The sequence below is a fragment of the Pithys albifrons genome, chromosome 6, assembly GCF_047495875.1.
Source record: "Pithys albifrons albifrons isolate INPA30051 chromosome 6, PitAlb_v1, whole genome shotgun sequence".
Lineage (NCBI taxonomy): Eukaryota > Metazoa > Chordata > Aves > Passeriformes > Thamnophilidae > Pithys > Pithys albifrons.
In genome coordinates, this window is record NC_092463.1 from 19,697,435 (window position 1) to 19,721,720 (window position 24,286).

At 42.0% G+C, this 24,286-nt stretch overlaps 2 protein-coding genes across 10 annotated transcripts in view; one reads left to right on the plus strand and one right to left on the minus strand.

Moving 5' to 3' along the window:
- FLRT2 (fibronectin leucine rich transmembrane protein 2) overlaps positions 1-4,296 on the minus strand; it is a 68,802-nt gene extending 64,506 nt beyond the window's left edge. Inside the window, exons 1-2 of one of the 5 annotated variants that reach the window (XM_071557720.1) lie at positions 3,698-4,296; positions 610-1,026 (exon numbers count right to left, since the gene is read on the minus strand). The gene's annotated coding sequence lies outside the window, so the exon portion shown is untranslated. Of the gene's footprint in view, positions 181-609; positions 1,550-2,522; positions 2,884-3,697 lie in introns of those variants that run through there. The other 4 variants (XM_071557722.1, XM_071557723.1, XM_071557719.1 and 1 more) reach the window with 4 other exon arrangements.
- Positions 172-22,765, plus strand: LOC139672940 (uncharacterized). Of its 5 annotated transcripts, XM_071557726.1 has the most exons (4): positions 172-1,109; positions 1,534-2,289; positions 3,263-3,334; positions 4,020-4,030. In XM_071557726.1, the coding sequence occupies exons 1-2, from the start codon at positions 592-594 to the stop codon at positions 1,895-1,897; spliced, it is 882 nt and encodes a 293-aa protein (XP_071413827.1). In that variant the 5' UTR covers positions 172-591; the 3' UTR covers positions 1,898-2,289; positions 3,263-3,334; positions 4,020-4,030. The 5 variants fall into 5 exon arrangements, with proteins under 5 accessions (XP_071413827.1, XP_071413828.1, XP_071413829.1 ...); XM_071557727.1 differs by lacking the exons at positions 1,534-2,289; positions 3,263-3,334; positions 4,020-4,030 and adding exons at positions 5,037-5,158; positions 21,957-22,765; XM_071557728.1 differs by lacking the exons at positions 1,534-2,289; positions 3,263-3,334; positions 4,020-4,030 and adding exons at positions 5,067-5,158; positions 21,957-22,765.
- The last annotated feature ends 1,521 nt before the right edge of the window (positions 22,766-24,286 follow it).

The window sequence follows — 24,286 nt, forward strand, 5'->3', positions numbered from 1 at the left end:
CGCCAGCCCTGCTCCGGGGGCTGCTGATGGGGATCTGATGGATTCTCCTGGCGGGCGCAGCTCCCGACTCTCCCAGTAGATTCCTTAATACTTGGCAGCGCCGAGCTAAGCCGACTACCTCTTCCGAGCAAGGCTCACCTCTAAAGATCCCATTTCTCCGAACCACCTCCCAAACAGTAGTGCCAGTGGTGCTCACACAGGCGCCCTGCCCGTCCCCCTGCCGCAGGGTCAGTCCTCGGCTCTGCCCGCCCCACGGGGTGGGGGCCAGGCTCGTCACCCTCCCGCCGCTCGGCACTGAAATGCGATCGGGACCCTGGGACCTGGCTGCAGCTGCCAGCTCCGCGTCCCTCTCTGAGCCACACGCTGGCGTAAAACAGCCCGGGGACCCTCCTAGCACTTGCCGCCGGCCATTCATAAATCCTTGAGTGTGCGTGCCCGGCGCCGCGGATATGGGGCTCTAACGAGGCGAAGGCGACATTACTGACACAGACTGATCCCGGCTCCTCAACTTTGCCATCTCGAAGAAGGCAAAGAACACCGCAGCTTCAAAACGCCCAGGGCTAGCATTACCAGGCAGGGAAAGAGAGAAAAATGAAATGCCTACTGTACCTGGAGGCGTCTGAGAATCCCTCGCCGGCACCGATCTTAATCCCCCTACGCGCTCTGGCCCCCACACCAAAACTTTGCTGCCGTCGCCGCTCCTCGGTGGTGGCCTCCGTCGCCCTCTGCCCGGCTCCACTCCCGGCCGGCCCCGTGGGCCCGTTCTCCGCCGGCCGCCGCCGCTCGGAGCGACCCCCGCGCCTCCCGCGCCTTCCTCCGCCCTTACGAGGCGGCGGCATCGTCCTCCCCCCTGCTCCGCCACCTCCTCCTCCGGCGCGCAGCCCACGGCTCTGGCATCCCCAACGCACTTTTTCTCCTCGATTCGCTCTCTCTTCCCACCGCCGTTCCTCCTTCTCCGGTAAAACAATAAACAAGAAGGGACCGCGGCTACGCTTGCTGTTGGAGTTTCTTTTTTTTATCTGTTCCCTGGAAATGTTGAAAGGATCACATGAGGAGCAGGCACGGCGACCCAGGACCCTCGAAAGTCGGAGAAGCCATCGGACACATATGTGAGTATGGGTGTGAGTGTGTGTGTCTGGCTCCCTCCAAGTCTTGAGCCTGCCTCCAGCCGGGACTGCAGGCTGATCTTAGCAGTAATGATGCCTCAGATCTCACTATTCCCTGCTAATGTAAGTCGTGCCTTTCTTTCCTCCCTGCCTGACACCCCAGGGAGATGTTTACAGTAATGAATTCAGTTGATAGCCATCTCTCTCTCTCTCTCCTGGAGTCCCTCCCACATTTCCAGTTTAAAGAATGCTTGGAAGGCAGGGCTGCAACCTAAAGCTTTCCAAGAGGCAAAGTCAGGCTAGATTTTCTCTTTTTCTTGCTTATTTCCCCCCTTCTGCTCCCCCCGCTAGTTTTTAACCTCTTGCTTGCTGAGGATAGTTTAGCGAGCTCCGTCCCTTTGGACTCGCCCTCCCCATCTGCTTTCAGCGAGGAGAACCAAGCGGTCGGCGCTGCCCGAGGATGTGTGTGGGCTGCGGAGACCCCCGACCTCCGCCCCGCCTTACCGCCGAGCCCGCCGGGCCGGCGCTGCGGGAGAGGGCGGTGCGGGTATCGCCGTCCTTCGCGGTGGGACTGCCCCGGCACCGCTGCTCCGGCGATTCTCGGGGTGTATCGGAAGCCGGGAAGTGAGCTGAAAACCACCCCTGGAGCTGCGGTCCTGGGAGATGCCCCCTCTAGCAGTAATTGCAGCCGTGCTCTCCACCAACATGGCGATATTTCATGTGCAGCCGCCGCAAGCCCGCCTCCCCCACCCCCCTATTTTCCCTCTCCTTCTACCCTCGCGCACTTTTAGGTAGGCACTAGCAGTGCGCAGCAAATATAACACAAAATAAAAGAATTTCCAACCCTCAGGAAAGAGACGGATCTCCTTTAGTATTCTGTCTGATTTCCATCATCAGTCAGAAAGACTTTAAAACCACTGGAGAAACCGCCTTTTGCCCTAAAGCAGTAAAAACTACCCCCACACCCCACCCCACTCCCACCACACCCCCCTCTGTGCAGATTCAGTTCGTGTCCGTATGAGAGTGTGTATGTACATCCCGGACTGTCTGCGCTTGTTTCGGAGTAATTCTACCCCCGCCACCCTGCTCTCTAGTAGGCAACTGCCTTGTCCTGACAAGTCCACTTAAAGGCAAGACTATTTAATACCGAGAAGCACTTGAGCGATATGATACAACCGTCAAGGTAGGACGTGGGCTATGCGAAGTGAATTTGCCTCAAACTCCTCCATTAGTAAAAAACATGCACAATACGGCTTTTGCTGCGAGTTACTTTAACAGAGGGATTAGGGAGGGATGAAGGAGAGGGAGCTGATCAATGCCATGTGTCGAGGAAACAGAAAAGGCAACCGAAATGCCTCGGGGTTTGCTTCCCCCTCACCCCTGGCTGGTCAGTGGCTTGTACTTGCTCAGCCATACCTCAAAAGCTGAATCACTCGCCATTAGTTCCGCGACTCCTTCGCCCTTCGCTTGGGGGGGCTAAACTATTCACGACTTCAAAGGCTCAATAAAGCCGCACCGAGGAACCAGCTGAGGAGCCCCGGCGAGGGTCAGGTGGCGCAGCTCCGGCTCCACCGCACCTGCCCTGGCCTCCACCCCCTGCCCTCCAAGAGAGCTTCGCAGAGCCCCCACGTATGGATAGTCCGGAGCCAAGCTCAGCCGCGCCGCGCTGCCTCCCGCTCGGTTAAAGAAGTTGTATCCTCACCTACACGGAGAGATGGGAGGGTGACAGGGGGAAGGGGGGCGGAGGTCGGCGGGCGCGGAAGGAGGAGCGCAGGTAGCCTGACATTTCTCAGGGGACTCAGCGAGAGGAAGGGAGCTGAGGACGAGACACCGCTCCCCTTCGAAGGGCCGAGGTCTGCTCTATGCCCCTGACGTGGAAGGGAGGCAGCCCGGGGCCCTCCGCGGGTCTTAGCCGTCCGGGAAGAAGCGGGTCTGGCACGGGTCAGATCTGCGGTGAGAGTCTGCATCATCCTGGCTGGGAGCGGGGGCTGCCCTGTAGTCGAGCCTGCCTGTAGCTCCTAGCAAGTCCCAAAAGAGATGATAGGATCAGGAGCTCCGTAGAGTCCAAAGGTGAATGAACACCCTTTTTAAAATACTGATCTAGGTCTTTTTTTGGCTTATTAAGATGTGTCCTTTTATTTTTTTCTTTTTTTAAGCCTCTGCATACTTTCCAGAGCACTAATTTGAGCATGATTTATATCTTCCTTCACGAAGCTTGTGGACAACCGGTGCGTTTTCTGGTGAAAAAAACCCTCTTTCTCATCCTCAGGCCACCCGTTCCTCCGTTCTCCACGTCCCCGATATTTAGCAACCTGTCGCCCACATACAAGGCAGAGCAGACCATTGTCAATTGCAGGCATTTCTGTGCCTCCAGTTACCGAGGAAAATGGGAATGTTAAAAAGTTGTGCAAGGCTATAGGAAGTTGCCCTGCCCCACAGTCTCAGAGGGATTAGACAGAATTATTCCTGTTCCTCTCCCTGCCCCTGGACCCTCAACCAGCCCACACCTCAAATCAGTGAATGATACTCAGGACACTTTCTCGACAAATCAAGATTGTGTCAATCCAGAAAATTACTCAACCAGGCATTACCTCCTCCTTTGGAGATGGGTCCTCCTCGGTAATTCACCCAAAGCCCACCGGGTCCGGCAGGTTGAAAGGGGAGAAAGTAGCGGAACAGCTGGGCTCCGGCATGGTACTGTTTTTAAGGATCACCACCGAGGTCTCTGTTTTCCATAGCTGTCACTGATCACCATCAACGAAGCTTTCTCTCAAGAAAAAGAGGAAGGAAAATTTCTTCCCAAGATGCTCCCCAGCCAGTCGTTTGACCCTGACACCCACCGATGACACTGAAGAACACCTCGCTGAAGTGGCTAAACGCCTCGTAATTTCCCCTCTTTTCTTCCGTCGGCAGCCCCGGCGCACCGCCGCCGAGCGATCTTATCGCCGTGCGATCATTATTCACCTGTGACAACCAGAGATGCGGCGCTCGTAAGTGAGGGTGACAGATTTCAAACGCGGGGCTGCGGCGTACTCAGCTTCAAACATATTCTTCCTCAAACTTTGCCTAGCAAGCAAGTCAGCGGCTTAACTCTTTGCAGCCCTTTCTCTTGTCCGGGCACCGAGCCCTTAGCACGTGGGGGGTGCTGGCTTGAGGGGAAGCACAGGACAACACGGCTACTTGGCTTGGGACTTTTTATTACGTTTCTTTTTCTATTCTTGGTTATTTTCACCTGAAACAAATCAGAACCGCCAGTTCTTGGGAGCAAATGGAGAGCTGGATACTTCTCTGTGCTTAGGGGCTGGAAAAATCTCAGTAAAGCAGATCGCTGGGGATTCACCTGTGGTTCCTCTTTGCCACCGAGTCTGGTATGCAAACTGCCATATGCGTGGCATGAATCCTCATACATACATATACAGAGCTTCTGCACTTTCTTAAGTGTGGTATGACTAAAAGTACACTTCCAAAAGTGCTATTTCACTCAGACCTCCAGATTCAGCTCATTTACAGGCTATTAACTAAGACGTAGAAAGCAGCGAGTGAGAAACATATTTCCATGAGAGAGAAAGAAAAAAAAAAGCCTTTTTCATACATTCACTTTGTAGTCAAAGGAAATATTTGCCACCACCAAACTCCGGCATGTCAGAACATGTTTCCTCCAAAGCATAAGAAAGCCTTAAACTGAGAGAAAAGCATGTGCAATTCAAAGATGAAATGAAGTGCATGAAAGCTTTCCAAAGTCGGTACCACCAGCCCAGAGCCTGATGTCAAGACAACGCAGTAGCACTTGTAACACGAAGATACAGAGAGGGAAACAGGATTAGTGAACTCCATTGGTTTTCTAATATTCGTTTAGATATATTTCAGTGCATTATGATGTGTCTGTCACCTTCTCTGCCTTCCTTCCGCCCCCTGCCCCCCTCAAAATAGAAAAGAGGGGGACACGACTTCTCACTGCAGCGGAACGCCACCGAGAGCCAATCCATGGGCTGGTCTGCTGCGAGTTTTTCCACAGCCCCACTGGTCACACAGTAGGAAGGACACAGAGACAGGTGGGTGTGTATGAGGGGGGAATTTGAATCCTCTCTCCATTAAATGTGTAAGATAAGTCTGGACAAGGGAGGAGAAGAATCCAACAATAACCAAAAGGGAGGAAAAAGAATTATTCTCTTCCACCTACATTTCCATGTTCCGATTTTAAGCACAATAGGCAAATAAATCTCCTTTGAAGAACAGCTCCTAGCCCCACTCAAGAAGAAACCGCATATATGCTTGTCCTGTCTATTAGAGCGTGTGACGCGATGGGGGAGCGTGAGTAGCCCCGGCCGTGGGTGGTTGCGCAGGCAGGAGGAAAAGCGCTGCCGCAGGTGCGCAGTGGGAGCTCCGCGGACGCGCAGCGGAGCCGCCTGCAGGTCCCACGGCGCAGCCAAGGTGGCAGCAGAGCACAGCTGTAGGACACTCGGCAGTCGGCCAGCGGGGAGAAACTTCCCCCATCCTCTCCTTCCAACACGCTCTGTTTAAACTGGTGCACGCCCCATGCACACACTCCACTCCCCCCAGCCCCCCGTTAATCTTGGTTACAGTCTGATTACTTAGCCTTTAAACAATTCCCCCTCGCTGCCCCCCCACTCGCCTATTACTACATGATAAATGTGTCAGGCAGGTATTTATTTATTTATTTGCTAGGAAACCACTTTGCATGGTTGAAATGCTGTAATCTGAAAGGAGAATATAGAAATATATTCTCTATCGATTATCTGTGATCATACATGATCGCTGGACTGGCGTGATGGTCCACTGATCTGTAATACAACCTCACTTATTTTAGAGAGAATGTGAAATGGGTAACATTAAGAAATATAGAAATGGAAGTGTCTTTTTCTTTTTTTTGCCTCCCATCTATATCGTTAGAATGATTTCTGCAGCTTGCAAGAGAGAGGACAAAAGGAGATGGAAATAATTCTGTAAGTGGAAGGCTAGTCTAAATCATATTGAATAATCTCAATTTTTGTCAGTAATGTAAAAATTTACTTCAGGCCTTAAATTCATGCAGCTGACCGATAAAAATCACTAAGTACATTCTTCATCAAATTTTGTAAAATCAGCTTCTTAAACAAAGGTTTTGAGGAAGGAAAGGGAAAGGGAAGAGACAAGGGGAAAGGGAAGGAAACTAATTGAGGGGAAGGGAAGGGAAGGGAAGGGAAGGGAAGGGAAGGGAAGGGAAGGGAAGGGAAGGGAAGGGAAGGGAAGGGAAGGGAAGGGAAGGGAAGGGAAGGGAAGGGAAGGGAAGGGAAGGGAAGGGAAGGTTGTTTAGAATAGCAGACAAATGAGTTATTAAGATATTTTTATATTGTACTGAATTCTAGACAAAATGAAGGTATGAATGTGTTCCTTTCTACTTCAGTGAAACAAATGAAGCACTTAACTAGAACTACATTAGACTGGGAAGCAACCATACTCATTAATGTGCTTTCTCTGAGCTCTCACTTCTATGACTTCAATGCCATTTCAATAACTCAAATAGTAAATTTCTACCATTTTGGAGTGTAGGGATTGGATTTGATTTCCAAATAAAATTAATAATAAAACTTAGTTATGCCATTAGTCTCTTCATGCTTATGATGTGACTCATCATCTCTTTCTTCCCTCACCTTTTCCCTTCAGCCCATTACCTTTTTTTAATGAGCTGTATATGTTGTTAGGTATCACCTTTTGATAGTATGCCTAATGATTTGGGTGTCTGAATGTCATAGCCGTGACCGAGCAGAGGTTCTCCTTATTTTACTCCAAGCAATTTTTGCATTTAGCTTTTGACAGTGTTATGATAAACTATTTCTGTTGATTGCCTCTGGCCATCCCTCACTGCCTTGTCCCAGGAGACACAGAAATCTGTGAGTCTTATAACTATTTCTCTCTCTTCTTTTGTGTGTCTGGTCTTCTTTGTTTGTTTTGGTTTTGGTTTGGGGGCTTTTTGTTTGTGTGTGGTTTTTTGACTTCAGAATGAGAATAATATTCCAATGTTTTCTGTTTGGACCATATTTGTCAAGTTGTTTTCCAATAAAACCAGGAAATAAGCTGATCAAAATCTGTTGAAAATATTTTTCTTTTTTTACCCCCTTCCCTTCTGAACACCTAAGAAACTTATGTCAAATTTTTTTTCAAATCAAAACAGATCTACCCAGATGACAACCAATGGACATGTTAGAATTAGATAAATAGGTAAAAATGGGAAGACTTGACTGCAACATTTCATTGTATTTGAAAAAAATAGAAAATATACTTTTTTTGACTATGTCTTTTGACCAAAGTAAACTATGAAAAATTGCATCAAATATTATGCCATCTTATTTTAAGCAAAAAATCTATAGGTAAGACAAAATTCTATGTATATGTTGCTGTTTCTCAACTTAGTTTTCACAACTATAGATTAATCCAACCAACAGTTAATTAAATTTGATAAAATTAAGGTAAATGAAGTGGCTAATCATAATGGACATAAGAATCCATCAGTCATTAAACATTGTTATACATTATTTCTGTGGGTTGTTTTTTGTTTGGTGTTTTTTTCATGTATGTGAAATGTCAGGGGAAAATAGAATAATGAAAAAAGATGAAATCAACCGCAAATATATATATATAAAAATTATGATTGACCTAACTGCTTACCATGGTGAGAGTGGAAGACATAAGTAAAACCTTCAGAATAGCATGCAAATAGCCAACATACCTTTTTTCTTTCACATTTTCTAAGCAAAATCATTAAGGTCCTTTTCATTGTCATAGCCTGCCTTTAAAATAAAGGAACATTTTCTGGTTTTGGTTCTGTCACTGAATTGTTACGTTTCTGGAAAAAAAACATGCACTTTATTGCTGCCCTATATAGAGCTGAAACATCTCAGTGAAAGTCACACAGTATTCATTAAGTTGCCCCTTATACATTCTTCATTCTTCTTGTATTCTAAGTGGGCAAGGCTAGAAGATAGACTGTCAATCTATTCTAGAGAAAGCATTACTTGCCATCTACTCTGTCTTTGAAGGGACCCCAAAAACTCACTCATTCTAATTTTCTACTGATTAAAAAAAAACAGAATAATTTGTACTTTCTAATCCACAGGTTCAGCAAGCTCAAATAATTCTTTCACTTTTTTTCTCTGTTGAGCCCATTTCTGTAAAGTTTAGTATTTTCAAGTGAGGATAGCTACAATTATGAAAGAGTGCCTATAAATCTAAAGGAAACAGGTTTTTTCATCTCAATAGGCAAGAATGAACATTAAAATTATGAGAATATATAAAATTTTGGCAGAAGAAAATTACTTTTTAACAATTAGTCTGCTCAAACTCTCTTGATAATATTTAAGGAGATAACATGAAAACAAGCACTACAATTTGTAATATAGACCCAGGCTCAGACATAGCTTTTATAGCTTTATATTAGCTTTAATTTCCATGGAGCACTTTACAGAAGACCAGCTAACTTTGTTCTGCAGTTTTAAAAAATACTTTGAGCTCTATCTAACAACTATTGTTAATTTTCTTCCAATTCCAGTATGAGTTAATTATGGATACAAAAGGGAAGGTAAATTTTCTATTGAAATTTATTGACTTTCACATTTTCTGGATTAATCCCTATATTCCAATAAATTGGCAATACTATTTTGTAAAGCCTTTTCTAATCCTTTCTGTTTATTTACTTTAGAACATATTGTTGTAAAAGGCATAGGTGAAAATGAAAATTGGTTTCAATTACCTAAAGATGAAAGTATAAAGCAGTTACACTGACCATCAGGGTTAAGGAGCAGAGGCTACATGATTACACCTCTAAACTCAGAAATAAATCAGCAATAATCTTTGCATGCTTCTCCTAGAACCAGGAGGTCCCCTTTCTAAGCAGTTGTTACCAGAGGGCAGAAAAACATGTTGCCATGGTACACACCAATTACCTGAAAGGAAAGAATAAAACTCTCAAACAGGCAGAATGACTACACAGATGTTATCTGTTTTCAATCCTGATAAAAACGGCAGTAAGTGTTGAGGTCTTTGAGAGGATTCTGAGGCAGTGAAAATATCTATGAAACCATTTGTCTTGCTCTTCAGCCGTGCAAAGCACCCACATCATAGACTGGTGGACAGAGGGGGATATGAAAGTTGTCACAGCAGTCAACAACTCTTCAACTGTTTCAAAACATGGGACACCAGATTAATTTTTTCAGACCTAAAACTTTTTCTTAAGATCTAGTAAAACAGAAAACTTATTTCATTTCAATAATCTCTTTATGAACAGGAAGACATTGCCTTTTATACTTAAGGGAAATGTCAGAATAACCAAGGATCTCTGATTAGATGTGCTGAACCTGTGAAAGATTCAGCACCCATCCAGATAACCATGACCTGCTGACAGAGAAATAGAAGGGACATGTGTTATGTAGAAGTAGAAATGCACTGCTGGAAGGTGTAAGGCTGCTTACTAATGGATGCTATGAAGAATATTTAGTGGCTGGTGCTAGCAGATTTTTTTTTCTTAATTTCATTCCCATACTATCTATAGCGGAACTGGGAAAGATTCTAAATTTGTTTCCCTGATGGGATGCTGAAGGAACCTTCTGGTGAGAAAACCTACCTTCAGAATTGCACCAGGATTACAAATTTAGAGTGAAAATGATTCAGCTAGGAGTCATTGCTAGGAAATTCCACTCCTCTAGTTGTATTCTGTTTTCCGTTTTGCAGCCTTTGCAATTCTCAAAGCCTTGAAGAATCCCTGAAGAACGACCTATATCACCTTTATAGATACCATATTCATTCAGCTTCTGAGAGAGTATTGACAATTTTGTATAAGAAACTAACTATATGCAAAGATGGCAGCACATAGGAAGTTCATTTTCAGGATTGTATCTATACTGTATCGCAGAATTAATAGTTAAGTAGTTGTGCTCACCTTCTTTGCTTTTCACTCAAACAGACCCTTCATCAATTCATTTATTTTCTATTCAGTTAATTCTCCTTCCTTGAAGATTTATCAAATTTGACAAATTTAACTTGAAATCAACCATGATCTTATTTAGTTAAACATTTCATTCTTTAAAATGTTCTAGGTGGAATAGTTATGAAGCAGAGTCAGGAATATACCTCCAGGATAAACTGAACTTTTTACTTGCATCATAAAATGATCTTTCTTTCTGTGCCTCCGGCAAAAATAATGCTAAGAAGTTAAGCTATTCTTTTTGGTAGGGTTAGAGAAGACAGTGACATCCTCCCTGAAGAGAATGAAGCAGCTTAAGTATGTCATAGTTTACTGGTGAATTTTAGTAAGTTCAAATGCAATGAGTAAAGAAAAGGAGAGTTTTCAGGATTTGACTCATTCATTTTAATTTTGAAGCATATGCACGTTTTTCAGTGTTTGTTTATTGGAGGGACATATTTCTACTAGCTCAGAGAAGCTGAGTTTTCACTACAGGAACATCTTTGGAGTTCCATGCATTTGCTAAACACAGTTTGTCTCAACTACTATTGAGCAAAATCAGCTAATTATATACTTGGTATTGTCCTTGCATTTCTCTGGTCTCTGGCTCATTGTTGGCTGTTGAAGACTGTTATAGCCAGTCTTAGCATTATCTTAATTTTCATCTTATTGCTGGACTTAATGTAGGGAACAGCAAGAAGAAGGGAGGATGAGCTGGAAGTCAAGGGTGACCCCAGTAAGAGGCAGTGCCCTTAGTCAGTCCTGCAGAAGAGGTAGGGTGGGCAGAGCAGGGTACCTGGGACAGGGTCCATTAACAGTCCCAGATATGGCAGGGTGAAGAGTCAGGCTCAGGTGTCACCCAGGACTGGAGACAGGACTGGAAAGAAGGTTGTTATGTATGCCCAAGGTTCATCCAGAAGACAGGACTGGAGACCTGCACAGCTCTAGCAGTGACCAGATTAGGTCTGGGTGTCAGCCTCAAGCTGACAGAAAGCCCCCACACCAGAGCAGAAGGGGCAGAGGGCGGGGGGGGGAATGGGGTGGGGGACGGGGGGAGCTTGCAGGGAAGGATGGATTCAGTCAGGGCCTATGGGTTCCCCCAGGACTATGACATTTATGACACTAACCACCAGTAGCTGTGCATTTGACTTACTTAAAATCTAATATTTGATTAATACATAACATCAGCTGTCTGAAGGGCCACATCATAAGCTCACAAACAAGCTCCAGTTCTTTCCTCAGACCGTAGGTAATTTTACCATACTGGATAGTCTACTACCTTACATATTTGAAAGATAGGCTATTTCTTCTACATGTGAGAAAGTTTTAAGCCCATTGAAGGTGGTGTCAGTGCTTCTTTCTTAATCTTTCTCATTGCTGTACATGAGGTTGGACAGTCTCACAGAGGAGATGCACTATTACCATTTTGAACAGCTGTTTTATAATTTCCCTTATTATTGATGATGTTTTGGCAGAGATATTTCTAGAATAAGGTGATTACTGGAGACATGCAGACTTTTGCCGTCACCTAAACAGGTGGTTTAAGCAATTATTGATCAAAGATTTTACTGTGCTCCTGCAGGTACTTTTTGTGCAGCAGTTATTACTGAGATGTATTTTTGAACATCTGTAGACGACAGCAAAATTTGTATCTAGCACTGATCAGGGTCAATCTCCAGCTTTCTTTTTTATGCTAGGCTGTAAACTGCTAACTATCAGGAGTTGCTGCCAGTCTAAGAAAACTCTTCCTGTTGTGGGAGAATGAAGAAAGAGATGGGTAGGCAACAGGGAGGGGTAATAAACTGAATTAGCCCTGCTTAATCCCCCACTGCAAATGAGTCAGTAGTCACAGCTCTAATTTAAAGAAAAAAAGAAGTCTCAAACTGTCAAGATCCCTCAAGCTAGAAGAAAAATAAAAATAAAACACAAAAACATCCAAAACAACCCAACAAACCCATCAACCAACAAATACAAAGTAAATTAGCAAGATAATTATTGTAAAAAAAGGGTCTTGGTCAGTATTGGGTTAGTTTTCCACAGGACACCATAGATTGCTATTATGGTTTCCACTAGATATGCAGGTTTTGAATCTCATGATTTTCAATTTTGTGACTAAAGGAAGATTGGAGCTAAGTCTAGTTTTATCTCACTTCTTGTTACTGCTAAGATTGCATTTATTTGCTTTGGATTGTTTGTTTTGATGCCCCCCCTCCCCCCCTTTTTTTTTCTTTCCATGTTTTAAACTGTCTAGAAATGCTGTATCCTGATTTTGCCTTGTGATACAGGAGCTAAGGAGTGCATTGCAGTCAGTACCTGTGAGCTCTTCATTTTCCATATCCTCTGGGTGTGGTCTGCCACTTACCTTATCTTCTGGTAGAATTATTCAATTTAGCTTGGATTAGGTTTGGAATTCTATACTTCGTGGTGTTGTAGTTTGGGATTATTATGTAAATTCTCTCCCCTGCCACTTAACTGCCCAGGCCAGCGGTTAACAAAAGAAGCAGTTAACTGTGATCGCTGGGGTGGGGGCAGGTTTGTCTCTTTTGGTTTTTTTTTTTGGATATTCTTCTCAGTCTTGGCTCGGCGGAACGGGGGAGTGGGGGCTCCAAGGAGGCAGGCTGCCCTGCTGGTTACTGCTGGGGTTTTCCCTGGCTGTCTTGCCGCTGCCTACTTCGGACGGCTGTTTTCCTGCCGTGCTGCTGCCTGCCTTGGATTTGCTGCTGGTTGCTCGTACCTTTCTGCTTCTTGGACGGGGAACACAGGGGGAAGAGACTGAGTCCATCTGAAAGCCCACTGCTCGTCTGTTTCGCTGGAGAGGGACTGAAACTCACTCTGCAGCCAGCCGGGCTGTGACAAGGACACTTAAGTATAACCTTTTCTCCCGGAGGAAAACCTGCTGGGTTTTGTTGTTGGTTTTTTTTTTTTTTCTTATGGTGTTGGGGAAGTGGGTTGCACTAGTCTGTTTACATATATATATATATATATAGCAGTTATCCTTCTTGTATTAAAATTCCTTTTCTTAAATTTGATAAAGAGTGGTGTGATTATTGTGGAGGAGGCCCCTCCCCTGCTTGTGGGTAAAACATTTTGGTTTTTCCCCTCAAACCGAGACAGTGGATATAAATGGACAAAAAATGTCTCGTGCTATTGCAGAGCAAACTCTGTTGAGTCAGCAGTCAGATCACACTTAACTGCACAACTTTTGATGCCATGAATCAAAGAATTGGTATAGCTGTGCCAACAGTCTGATATTTCTGGCCATGACATTGTTTGACACTAGAGAAATGTGCAAAAAATCCATAAAGCACCTGGCCAATTGTTCAAGTTACATATCTTGATTAAAAAAGTTATAGATGAAGAAGCAGAATTCAGGGTAACTGATGATCTTTCTCTAGTTGAGTGCTCAGTTTGACACCTTGTATTTAACAGTACATGAAGAAGCTTCCTTTTGTTTCTCTTTTTTTCCCTAAATCATCATATTTCATGAAACATACACATACTAATCTACAGACACAGACAATTGGACTATTAAGACTCATTAAACACATTGATTTGTCTTTTTCTTTTGGTTACTTATCAGTCATTAATGATGCACAATGACTTGTCTCCCTTTTTTTTTAGCTATTTTCATCTATATTTCCCATATTTTATCTCGAACAAAGAGTAGTCTTGTGCCATGAAGTCTCATTAAAGTCATAATTGCATTTAATTTATCTGCATTGAACTGTCATCTATTAGCATTTTGATGCTCTGTATGTCTTTCTGCACTTGTCTGCATTTTTCCTCATGATCTTCTCCTTCTGGACCATCCGTTACTGCATGCTAACACCTTTATGCTTTTGATATTATTTTTAATTACCAGATGTGTTTGTAACCTTCTAGCAGTTTCAGCGCAGAAATACTGGTGGTTTTTTCCCACATTTAGCAAGTGTTTATACTCAACACTACTGTTTATCTACAAGTACAGTGTGCCAGAGCAAGGCAGGATAAATCTCGGTATTGGGGATCTGTTGTACCCTACAGTTGCCTAGAGACAGTTTCCTAATCTGTCTTTTATGCTCTGGACATTGTCTTTGACATAGCCTAAAACTCAAGAGCCCTCCAAATTCCTTGTTGTAAGTGATTTCTTTTGTGACATAAAATTCTCAGCTGATAATGACTAGATTAGTGGCCAGAAGGGAGTAAGGGCAGTTGCTGATGATTTTCATTCCTTCTTGGTTTCATTATGCATTATGGCTTTGGATTTTTTAAATTAAAGTATTCCCCTTTTTTTTTCTTATAATATAACTGCTTATGTATGTCTTTGAGATCATTTTCCTCTTAAGAACTTGTTTCACCATTCATCACATCTGACTTTGAAAGACCAGGCAGAGCTGTGTTCTAGAGGGTCCTTTGTGAATTAGATGAAGAACCTAAATTTCAGAGGGCTGCTTAAAAAGAAAAAAATGTCAAACATTAATTATGGGCTGTACCAGTACTGTATTCCTTATCTGTAAAAGGGACAAAGAAGCGTCCTTTCCTTTACAAGGAAATCCTTCTCATGAGTAGGTTAAGACTACTGGACAGAAAGTCCTGTAGGAGGATAAAATAGTATACATTTTATGGTTCAGATTCTTATCAGATATACATTGGGATAAGCATGGTGCTAGTAAAGCCAAGGTTGCGTGTTCAATCTCTGTATGAGCCATTCACTTAAGGTTTGGACTTAGTGATCCTTGTGCATCCCTTCCAACTCAGAATATTCTTTGAACTCTGCAAACTTAAGTGGAATCAATGAAGTTGTTGTGATATATGTAAAAGGAAAATGTATGTAGATCGGCTTATTTTTTTTTTTCATTTAGTGGAGATTCAGTCAGATCTAAATGTCGTATCATTGCACAGTGCAGGCTGATTTCAGAGGCCTAGGAACTTTATTTACTTGAGCTCAAGTGAACAAAGCACTATTTAGTGCTCAGTAATTCTTTAGGCTGGAAATAGTATCAGGCCACAAGAAATCTTCTGAGACTCAGTTTACTTTCATATCTCTCCATAATTAATTTTTATACTTTCACTAAAACTGAAATTTCTTATAGCTAGTAGTTTTTAACTGAGAAAGAATTTATAGCTTGGAAATATAACCAGATAATCCATCATGATGGTTAATTGTCTTCAATGCCAATTATACATTTGAGTTTGTCTATCCTGAATTTTCACCTATTGAATGCTACTACAGATTATGTATTATTTTCTTCACATGACTACTTGATCAAATGACACATGAACCTTCTCAACACACACACAAAAATGGATTCATCTCCTTAGCTCCCTTAAGAAACAAAATATTCTTTCCTCTTTTCCTCTCTTTTGTTGGTTACCAGTTCCTTGTCGACTACGGCATCACCCACCCACACATCCCAGCTGCCACTCTCTCATTTTCCATCCAAAACAGCAGAATACATCACCTGTTATCAGTGCTGCCATTCATTCTCAAGAAACAATCAAGAAGTAGGTACTTATCCAAGACTCCTGGCAGCTATCTGTGTTTGAAAGATTGAAGAATTCTAGTTCTAGTCTATTTCCTGATCTTCATCAGCATAAAGCATAACATAGCTCTGGAGAAACTTCTGACCTTCTGCTACAAACAGGTAGTCACACAATCTGAATGGAACGAGTTTGTAGTTTTGCCTAGGCAGTTGGTGAAAAACTGCTTTACAACTGCAGCAGTCAGAAGGAATACACTTTCCTGCCCCTCAGGGCTACAGGCAAGACTTTATCTCTGACTTGCTTTATTCTCTGTATCTCTGGTGTTCTGTGGAAAATTGTCAGTTTTTTGTCCAGCCATTTTGTAGCTTGCTTGTTCCTGCCACATAATTTGTCATGCTAAATGCTATAGCACACTCAGGCCAATTGACTGATTCTCCTTTGCTGCCATTTAATCCCCTGTGTTAGCCTATAGCTCCTTTCTGTCAATGGATTGGCTGCTCCACTGCTGCCACTTGTGTAATTGAGGTTGTCATTTTATTCATCTATGCTGAAGTAGGCTGTGGATTAACTATTTCTTAGTATTAGCTCTTAACTTTGACTTTTTTATTGTTTATTCATTGGCCTAGGTCAAACCCTCACAAAAAGACATAGCTTTTGTTATGCTGCCTGATTTTCTCTTATACTCCTTTTTACCTGCTTCTTTCCCCTACTCTTTCATTTCTTAACTCTCCCTTATCTTAGCACAGAATCTCAAACCCTAAATCACAAAGTGCAATGTAATAAGCACAAGTGGCTGTGCTGTTATACCCTACAAAAGAAAATGAAAAAGGGTTAGGGAAAATGCCCCCATTAATCTCTGTTCTTGTATTTTATACAGCCATTTTTGCCCCTGTAGGACAGAAAGCAAAAACTGCCAACTTTTGACTTTGCCACACCCTGCCCATAGGCTAAGACAATATGAAGTGGAAGATTAAATGGCCATAGCCCACAGACATCTTTTGGAAATTATATATGCATGTATTCATGCATTGTTTTTTGGTTGTTTTTTTTTTTTAAATTTCCCTTCCCCGAAACTGCATCTTTTAAAATTTTCTCCTCCTGCCTTACCACTGGGGTTTTGTTGTATCTAAACATATCACATGGTATACCAGGGACAACCCCAGTCTTCATTCTCAATTCTGCTTAGTAATGGCACATGGAAACAAAAACTCTCTTCCAGTCTGTATATCTGACAGCATCATTTAGAGGTAGTGTCTGCTTGACTGGTTGTTGCCACAACCTTCTCCATCTAACTGTAATTTCTCAAATGCAGTGGTTTTTGGTGCTCCATCCCACTCCTGCCACACTACTGCCAGGTAAGTTTATGAGAGGAACTGGTGTGAGACAGCTGTAAGCTAGAGAGATATGGGGGAAGAGGCAGACTCTGACTATAGGTGGGACCCTGTAGCACAATTTCTGCTGAAAAAGAGGGTCTACCACTCCATGGAATTACCACCAAGAGTCTTCTTCACGAGCCAAATTGAGATGAAGGATTTTCTACCTGGAATGGGTCCAACAGTGTTTTAGGCCACTTATCTCAAGTCCTTCCCTATCTTTGGGTAACAATAAGTCTATGCTGTCTTTGAAACTCAATAGATACCTTCTGGTTGTCCACTAGAGCACAAAAGCATTTTGGAATAATGAAGGATTTGACCTGTTTTACACTTTGGGAATGCAGTGGCCATATTTTGAGGAAGTATTATGAAAACTCTCTAAAATTAATCAACTCCCACAGCTTTATCCAGATATTTCATCTGTCTTATATTGTATTTTTGGCATTTCTGTGACCTCTCACTTATTGTCAGGTCCTCCTTCCAGGGTGAAAGAGTGACCAAATGACTCATGGCACCATACTTCATTTGAAAGCTATCAACAAAAAGAATCCTCTAAAGAAAAAAGATGCAGGGAACATTCTAATTTACACTATTTGTGCAACCTTCAGTGAAAGTGTGAGAAGAAGGCTGAAAGGAAAGTTAAAAATTATGTCAACTGAAAAGTGTGAGGTAGGGATGGAGGAAAGTTTGGGAGAAGTGGGTATCTGAATGCTGCTTCATATTAATCAAGATTTGGTGTGTTGTTAACAGCAGCCTGCCATTTTTTTATTTTTTTGTCTTTTTACTTTCATTTGGATGTGTTGCTCAAATCATGAAACAGCATGGAAAAAATAACTTTTCAGTGTTGAATGCAAATTAATGTTGTTTGCTTTACTACCTTTTGCAATGCAATATTTTGTGAAAATAATTTTTCCTTAGTTCTTTCTAACATAGGCAGGGATCTTCATATGTAGTGTGAAGTGTACAACTACATTTATACAGAAATAAATATATTTGCATAGCCAGGGATTTGCCTGTACTGATACAATCTTTAAGCCAAAATGAACCTTTATACAACTTGCCTCTCTGTATTATCATAGCATGTCTGAATTGAGCAAGTCTGCAGCCTTCTAATTGTCATTGTTTAACCCCAGCTGCCAACTAACTGGCACACTAATCAAAGATGGGACCCTGTCCCTTTCCACCCTGCACAACCCATACATTTGGGAGATGATTTTGGAAATGCTAAGAAGCCAAAAGTCACTTCCTGGTATGTGTCCTACTGCATGCTCTTTTCCATTGCTTACCTGGTGTTAATGCTCTGTGAAGGGATCCTGTCATCACAGGACTGTTTCCCACTTGGGTTAGTGGAAATTGTCTAATTGTATGTCAGCTTTTTCCAAATCCCAAATCCATCTGAACAGCCTTGAAAGACCAATGCCCTTTTTAAGTGAGTATGAATCATGGAGCATCTACTACTCTGGACGTCTTGTTCAGTGGCTAATCATGAAATGCTGCATAAAGAAGGAGTCTTTTGGTATTATCAGGATGGAAATTCCTCTTCTGTCTTCTCATAAGGCAATGATTAGGTGAAGGTAAACCCTCACGAACACCAGTCTTTCAAAAGAATCTATACAAATCACAAGTCATCATGGATGGCAGTGTCTTGCTGTGTTGAAACTGCAAAGACTTCGTTTTCTTGCAGGCCCTGAACTCTCAAGTCATAAAAATGACATTAGTCTGATTGCCTGCTTGTTTTTCCTGTGTTTTGTTTCTGACTTAAAAGCAGTAGCCATTTTCTGACCAATCTATTATATCATCTCTTAAAAGTTGGAAAAGACTTACAAATCATGTTGTGAAGGTTTGATATTTTCTCAGGGATGGTCCTTCACCCTTCCATTTTAGATTTGTTTTAAGGAGTCAGTTGTGCTCAGTGATGTAATCCTTAGTTTCAGTTATACCTGTTGCAAAGTAGATGGCAGATGTTCTGCATCCTCCACATCTCAGAAAAGGACTTAAATTGGTAGCAACTATATTAGTTTTAGATCTCATAAAAACATGCATATGACTGCAGCATGCCAGTATTTTTGGCACTGCTAAGCAAAAAGTTGAATTATGAACAAGTTGCTACAGTGATCTCAGCAGATCCAGTGATTAATTATGTACCTACTGGAAGTTTATGCACACTTCTGGAGGTTTGTTGCCATATCCAGGTTTACCATTGCTTTTCATAGGTATGCTGGACTTGCAGTTGTAAAGTAAACAGAATTAAAAAAAAACTGTAAAATACAATATATCGGCAAATAGAAGAACATTATGTGACTGGCTTCGTACTTAAACAATGTAGAATAATGGTTTCAAAGAAATTTTTCTGGCTTAGTGGGTGAATAAAATGCACTTCTTAAAGCTTTCCAATAATATTTCATAGTACTAAGGGGCAAACAGGCTAATTACTATTAAGGACATTTAAATGAGTTTCCTGTGTATGTTTACCTGGAAGCCTCAAACTGCTTGGTAGGAATTTTCAGCAATTACTACCTAATCTCTTAAATAATCTCCCCTTTCATTGTAATGGAAAAGAAATTGGCTGAAAAGTCATAAGCAAGGCTTTACTTTAATTTCATTTGCTTGCTTGTGAGGATAACTCACACTTAAGAAAAAACAAATGCAACAAAACCAAAGAGGAACAGGTATATTTAATATAAATTCACTGAACAAGAGGTCTGAGACCAGAGATCACAAATATTTGTGAAATATATTTCTGATGGACAGAGATATTGTGAAGTACAGCTTGGTTGTCACAAATGCTTTTGACATGGTCATTCCAGAATGTGCTATGTCCAGAACAGCTTATTTTCCTTGGTGAAAAATTAGAATGAAATAGGAAAAGTAGATTTTGTTCAGAAAGATGTGTATTACCTCTAATAGTACCTTTGAATAAGTGATATGGGCATTCACAACAAAATCCTTAACAAGACAACATTACAGTCAAGATACCTATTCTCTTCCAGGGTTTGTTTTTTTTTTTCAGTTGATACTGCAGTATGGCTTCAGTCTAGTTCATCACATTACTGAATGTAGATTTTCAGATAAAGTTGCTCAGGACTTTATCCTGTCAGAACTTGAAAACTTCCAAGGAGGCAGACTGATGCAGACTGTATTCTTGACAACCTATTTAACCTTGACTGCTTTGGTTGGGAGAAAGTTTTTCCCTATATTATAAGAACTACCCTTCCTTCAGTTTATACTTCTTGTCTCTCATCCTCTCACCTCACATCACTGTGAAGAGGTTGGTTCTGTCTTCTCAGCATCCTCCATGTTAGATCACCCTCAGATCAGCTTTTTCTCCAGGCTGAACAACTTGTCGTCCCAGGACAAGAGATCCAGTCCCCAATGACATTGGCCCCACCTGCAGACTAACCCCTCTCCATCCGTAAGATCTGTAGGGATAGAATCAGGAAAGGTAAGGCATGGATGGAATGGGACTTGACAAGGAATGTGAAGAATAATGAAAAGGAATTCTATAAGTACGTAGTTCAGAAAAGAAAGGTCAAGGAGTGTGTATCCCCCTTGATAAATTAGAAAGGAAAACTGGTAACAACAGATATGAAGAAGGCTGAGGTACTCAACGAGTTCTTTGCAGTCTTCACTGGTAGTCGGTCTTTCTACATTCCTCAAGTCCCTGAACCTCTAGGTGAGGGCTAGGGGAATGAAGTGTCTCCCACTGTAAGTGAAGATCAGGTTTCAGACCACCTGATGAATCTGAATAGTCACATGTCTATGAGGTGTGGTGATCCATCTCAGAGTCCTGAGGGAATTGGCAGATGTAGTTGCCAAGCCACTGTCCATGATATTTGAAAAGTCAGGGTGGCCATGTGAAGCCTGCGATCACTGGAAAAGGAGAACCATCACTCTTATTTTTAAAAAGTGTTGAAAACAAGACCTAGGGAACTACATATCAGTGAGCCTCATCTCTGTGCCTGGGAGGCTAGCAGTGAGCTGTGCCCCTCAGGACTCATCTTGGGATCGATGCTCTGTAATATATTTATCAATGATAGAGACAGTGAGATTGAATGTACCCTCAGCTAGTTTGCAGATAACAAGAAGCTGAGTGGTATGATTGACACAGAAGAAGGATGGGATGCCAGCCAAGGGCACCTGGACAATACTTGAGAAGTGGTCTGACAAGAACCTAATGGGATTCAAGATGTTCAGGTGCAAGTTGCTGCACCTGGGTCAGGGCAATCCCAGACCTGAGCCCAGAACAGAAGTCAGGAAGAGCAGCCCTGATGAGAAGGACTTGGGATTTCTGGTGGACATGAGCCAACAGTGTGTGCACGGCTTGGAAAGCCAACATTCTGGTCTACATCAAAAGAGGAGCAGCCAGCATGTTAAGGGAGGTGATTGTCCTACTCTACTCTCCTCTTATGAGACCCCACCTGAGTATTGCATCCAGCTCTGGTGTTCTCAGCAGTAAAAAGATTTGGACCTGTTGGAGCAGGTCCAGAGGAGGGCCACAAAGATGATCAGAGTACTGGAGCAGCTCTCCTATGAAGACAGGCTGAGACAACTGAAGTAGTTCTCTCTGGAGAAGAGAAGGCTCCTGGGGAGACCTCAATGCAGCTTTTAGGTACTTAAACAGTGCTTATAGAATAGAGGGGATAGTGATAGGATAAGAGGAAACAGTTTTAAACAAAAAAGAGAAAATATTTAGACTAGATGTTTGTAAGAAATTCTTTACTCTGAGAGTGGTGAGGCACTGGAGCACGTTGTGGATGCCCCATTCCTGGCAGTGTTCATCACTGGATATGGTCCAGAACAATCTTATCTAGTGGGTGGCATGCTTGCTCACAGAGGCAGGTCTTGCAACCAGATGATATTCGGGTTCTCTTCCAACCCTTCTGCAATTCTGTGATTCTATGATTTGATGATTCTGTCATTCTCTTTATCATTGTCTTTACTGTATGGAGTGGGCTAAAACTGGACAAAGTAGTTTTATAATGTTCTAAAGAGTGACATGCAAATAGGAATAAACAATTCCCTCAATTTCTTGAATGTGCTCTTCTCTTGTTCCTACAGCTCAGGATGCAGTTAGCCCTTGCTGTTGCTGGTGCACACTGATGGCTCATGCTCAGCTTGCTGACCACTACAACCTCCAGGAATTTTTCAGCAGAACTGCCTGCAACCAGTCCATTCACAGCCTGTAACAGCACAACAGGCTCTGTTTCCCATTTCCAAGACTTTACATTTGTCTTTGCTGAATTTGATATGGCTCCTGTTGGCCCCATTCCTTCAGCAGATCTGGCTCCCTCCACCCTCAACTGTATCAACTGCATCAACTGCTTGCTCCCTTCTTTGTGTCACCTGCAAACTTGAAGAAAGAGCATTTCATCACCTCCTTCAGATTATTGTTAGAGACACTAAAGACATGCAACATTTGTGTTTCAAGAAGTCAAGTGATTCATGGGTCTTTCTGGTTCTGACACTGACAAAGTCTCCTAACTGTTCTAACCAGTTGAAGTGATTTGAACCAAAGGCAAATTGATGTGCTGTACCCCAGAAAATGTCTTTTATTTCAGGAAAGATGTAGTCTGAATGAAGACCAAAAGATTTTGTCATTTGTTATACTGGGCAGTCTTTCAACAAAGGGTTTTCAAGAAAATCTTTGGTTCAGCAAATGCATAAAAGAGACTCTCGATTTTTATAGCTGCACAGTGTGGAACTGGCAGGGTGAACTTGGTGTATAATTATAATTTCTAAGAATGAATTGTATTAAAATTGAAATAAAAGATCTTTGTGACGAAATATGTGCTCTAAAATGTTAGTCCTATATTTTTACAGATTGTCATTATTTTGAAGCCTTAAATAAATAAATGTTTCCAGAATCAAACACAGGCTATTCAGATGCCAAATACTTTTGTTTTCATAAGTGTCCCTTTGAATGCATTGAATTCAGCATTTAGCACTTGGCATCTAGTTGACTTGTTATCAGGGAGGAAGTCACAGAGAAATGCAATTCCCCATTCTTGTAAGTACCAGAACTGTGGAGGCAAAGAACTAATAATAACAGCTTTCTTAGCTTAAATACTATTTCCCTTCCAGTTCCACATCATACCTTAAAGAAACTCTCCCCCTAGCTCCAGAAAAGAAGGCGGCAATAAAAACCAAATCCCCAAAACCCCTCCTCAGCGAGATACAACCCTCAGGATTGTTTTTCCCATTAATAAAGTAAGTCACATTGTTCTCTTATCCTGCTTTGAGAAACCTCATTCTCAGTTAATGGAGATAATATTCTGGGGAAGATGAACTGAGGAGTTTGCATATTTTCTATAACTAGACTTCCAAGAGACCAATTAATTTTAACTAGAATGATGGAGGGACAGTTCTGTTATTCACCTTTTCAAAGTGCAATACAGACTTTGCTTTTACTGAGTAGGCTCATCAAATTTACATCACCATTTAATTAAATGTTTGTAGCAATAATTGACCTCACGAGTAAGTAATTTCATAATAAATAGATTCCACTGTTTCTAAATACTATTTCACTGACTCTGAGATGCTATTCATAGCCTTGTAGCTTTGCCACAAATTTCATTAGCAATTTGCTTAAATGCATATTCCCTTGTAGAATTGACAGTGAATCAAAATGATGTTTAACAATAGAGATTTCAGAGAATGGTCCAAAATAGAAAATAACATGCATTTCTCTGGAACCTTTCTTTTCAGGGACAGATCAGACCTGAGAGGGAAAAAAAAAAAAGAACAGAAAAACAATCCAAAGCTTGATTTATTTATTGTCTTCACGTTTTTCTGATTTGTGTTTTTACCTGCTTAAATAATTGCCTAAAGAGTTTAGTATATACCTCAATTTGAGTTCAATAGTGTTTCAAGTAAAAAGGCAGGACCTTTTTATTAGTTTTGATTAAATACAGGGATAACCTCAAGAAACCAAAATGGACATACATTTCATGTCCTCCCTCCTCCAAACTATCGATTTATTATTCTGCATTTGTTTAAAACCTGTGAGCTAAGTTCAGAGGTGATGCATAGAATGTGTAATTTAGAGTCCTTTATGCTCAGTTAGACACTTTAAGGCCTACTTACACACACTTACTAGAGTATAAGTCAGTGAAATGGAGTGTAAATTGATGTGATTTACATGTGGAGGAGCTGGCAGCCTGAAAAGGTATTACCTATAGAAGGGAATAGACTTTATATGAGCACTTTCTAGTATCCAGCTGGTTTTCTTGCTACTCCTCTGTACCCCTGACTAAAGACATTTACATTTGACTGCCTAAGCTCCTGTGTATTCAGTGATCCTTTCTGGGCAAAAGGTACTGATGAAACGTAAGAAGTGTGATAGAAGTTGTGTGCTGAGAGGTGTGTATGGGGTTTATAAATAAGTAACT

Excerpts from the sequence above, each read along its gene's own strand:
- LOC139672940 (XM_071557725.1), top strand. The coding sequence starts at position 592 with ATGAAATGCCTACTGTACCTGGAGGCGTCTGAGAATCCCTCGCCGGCA. Across the intron at positions 1,110-1,533 it reads AGAAGCCATCGGACACATAT|CGAGGAGAACCAAGCGGTCG; the intron begins GTGAGTATGGGT and ends ATCTGCTTTCAG.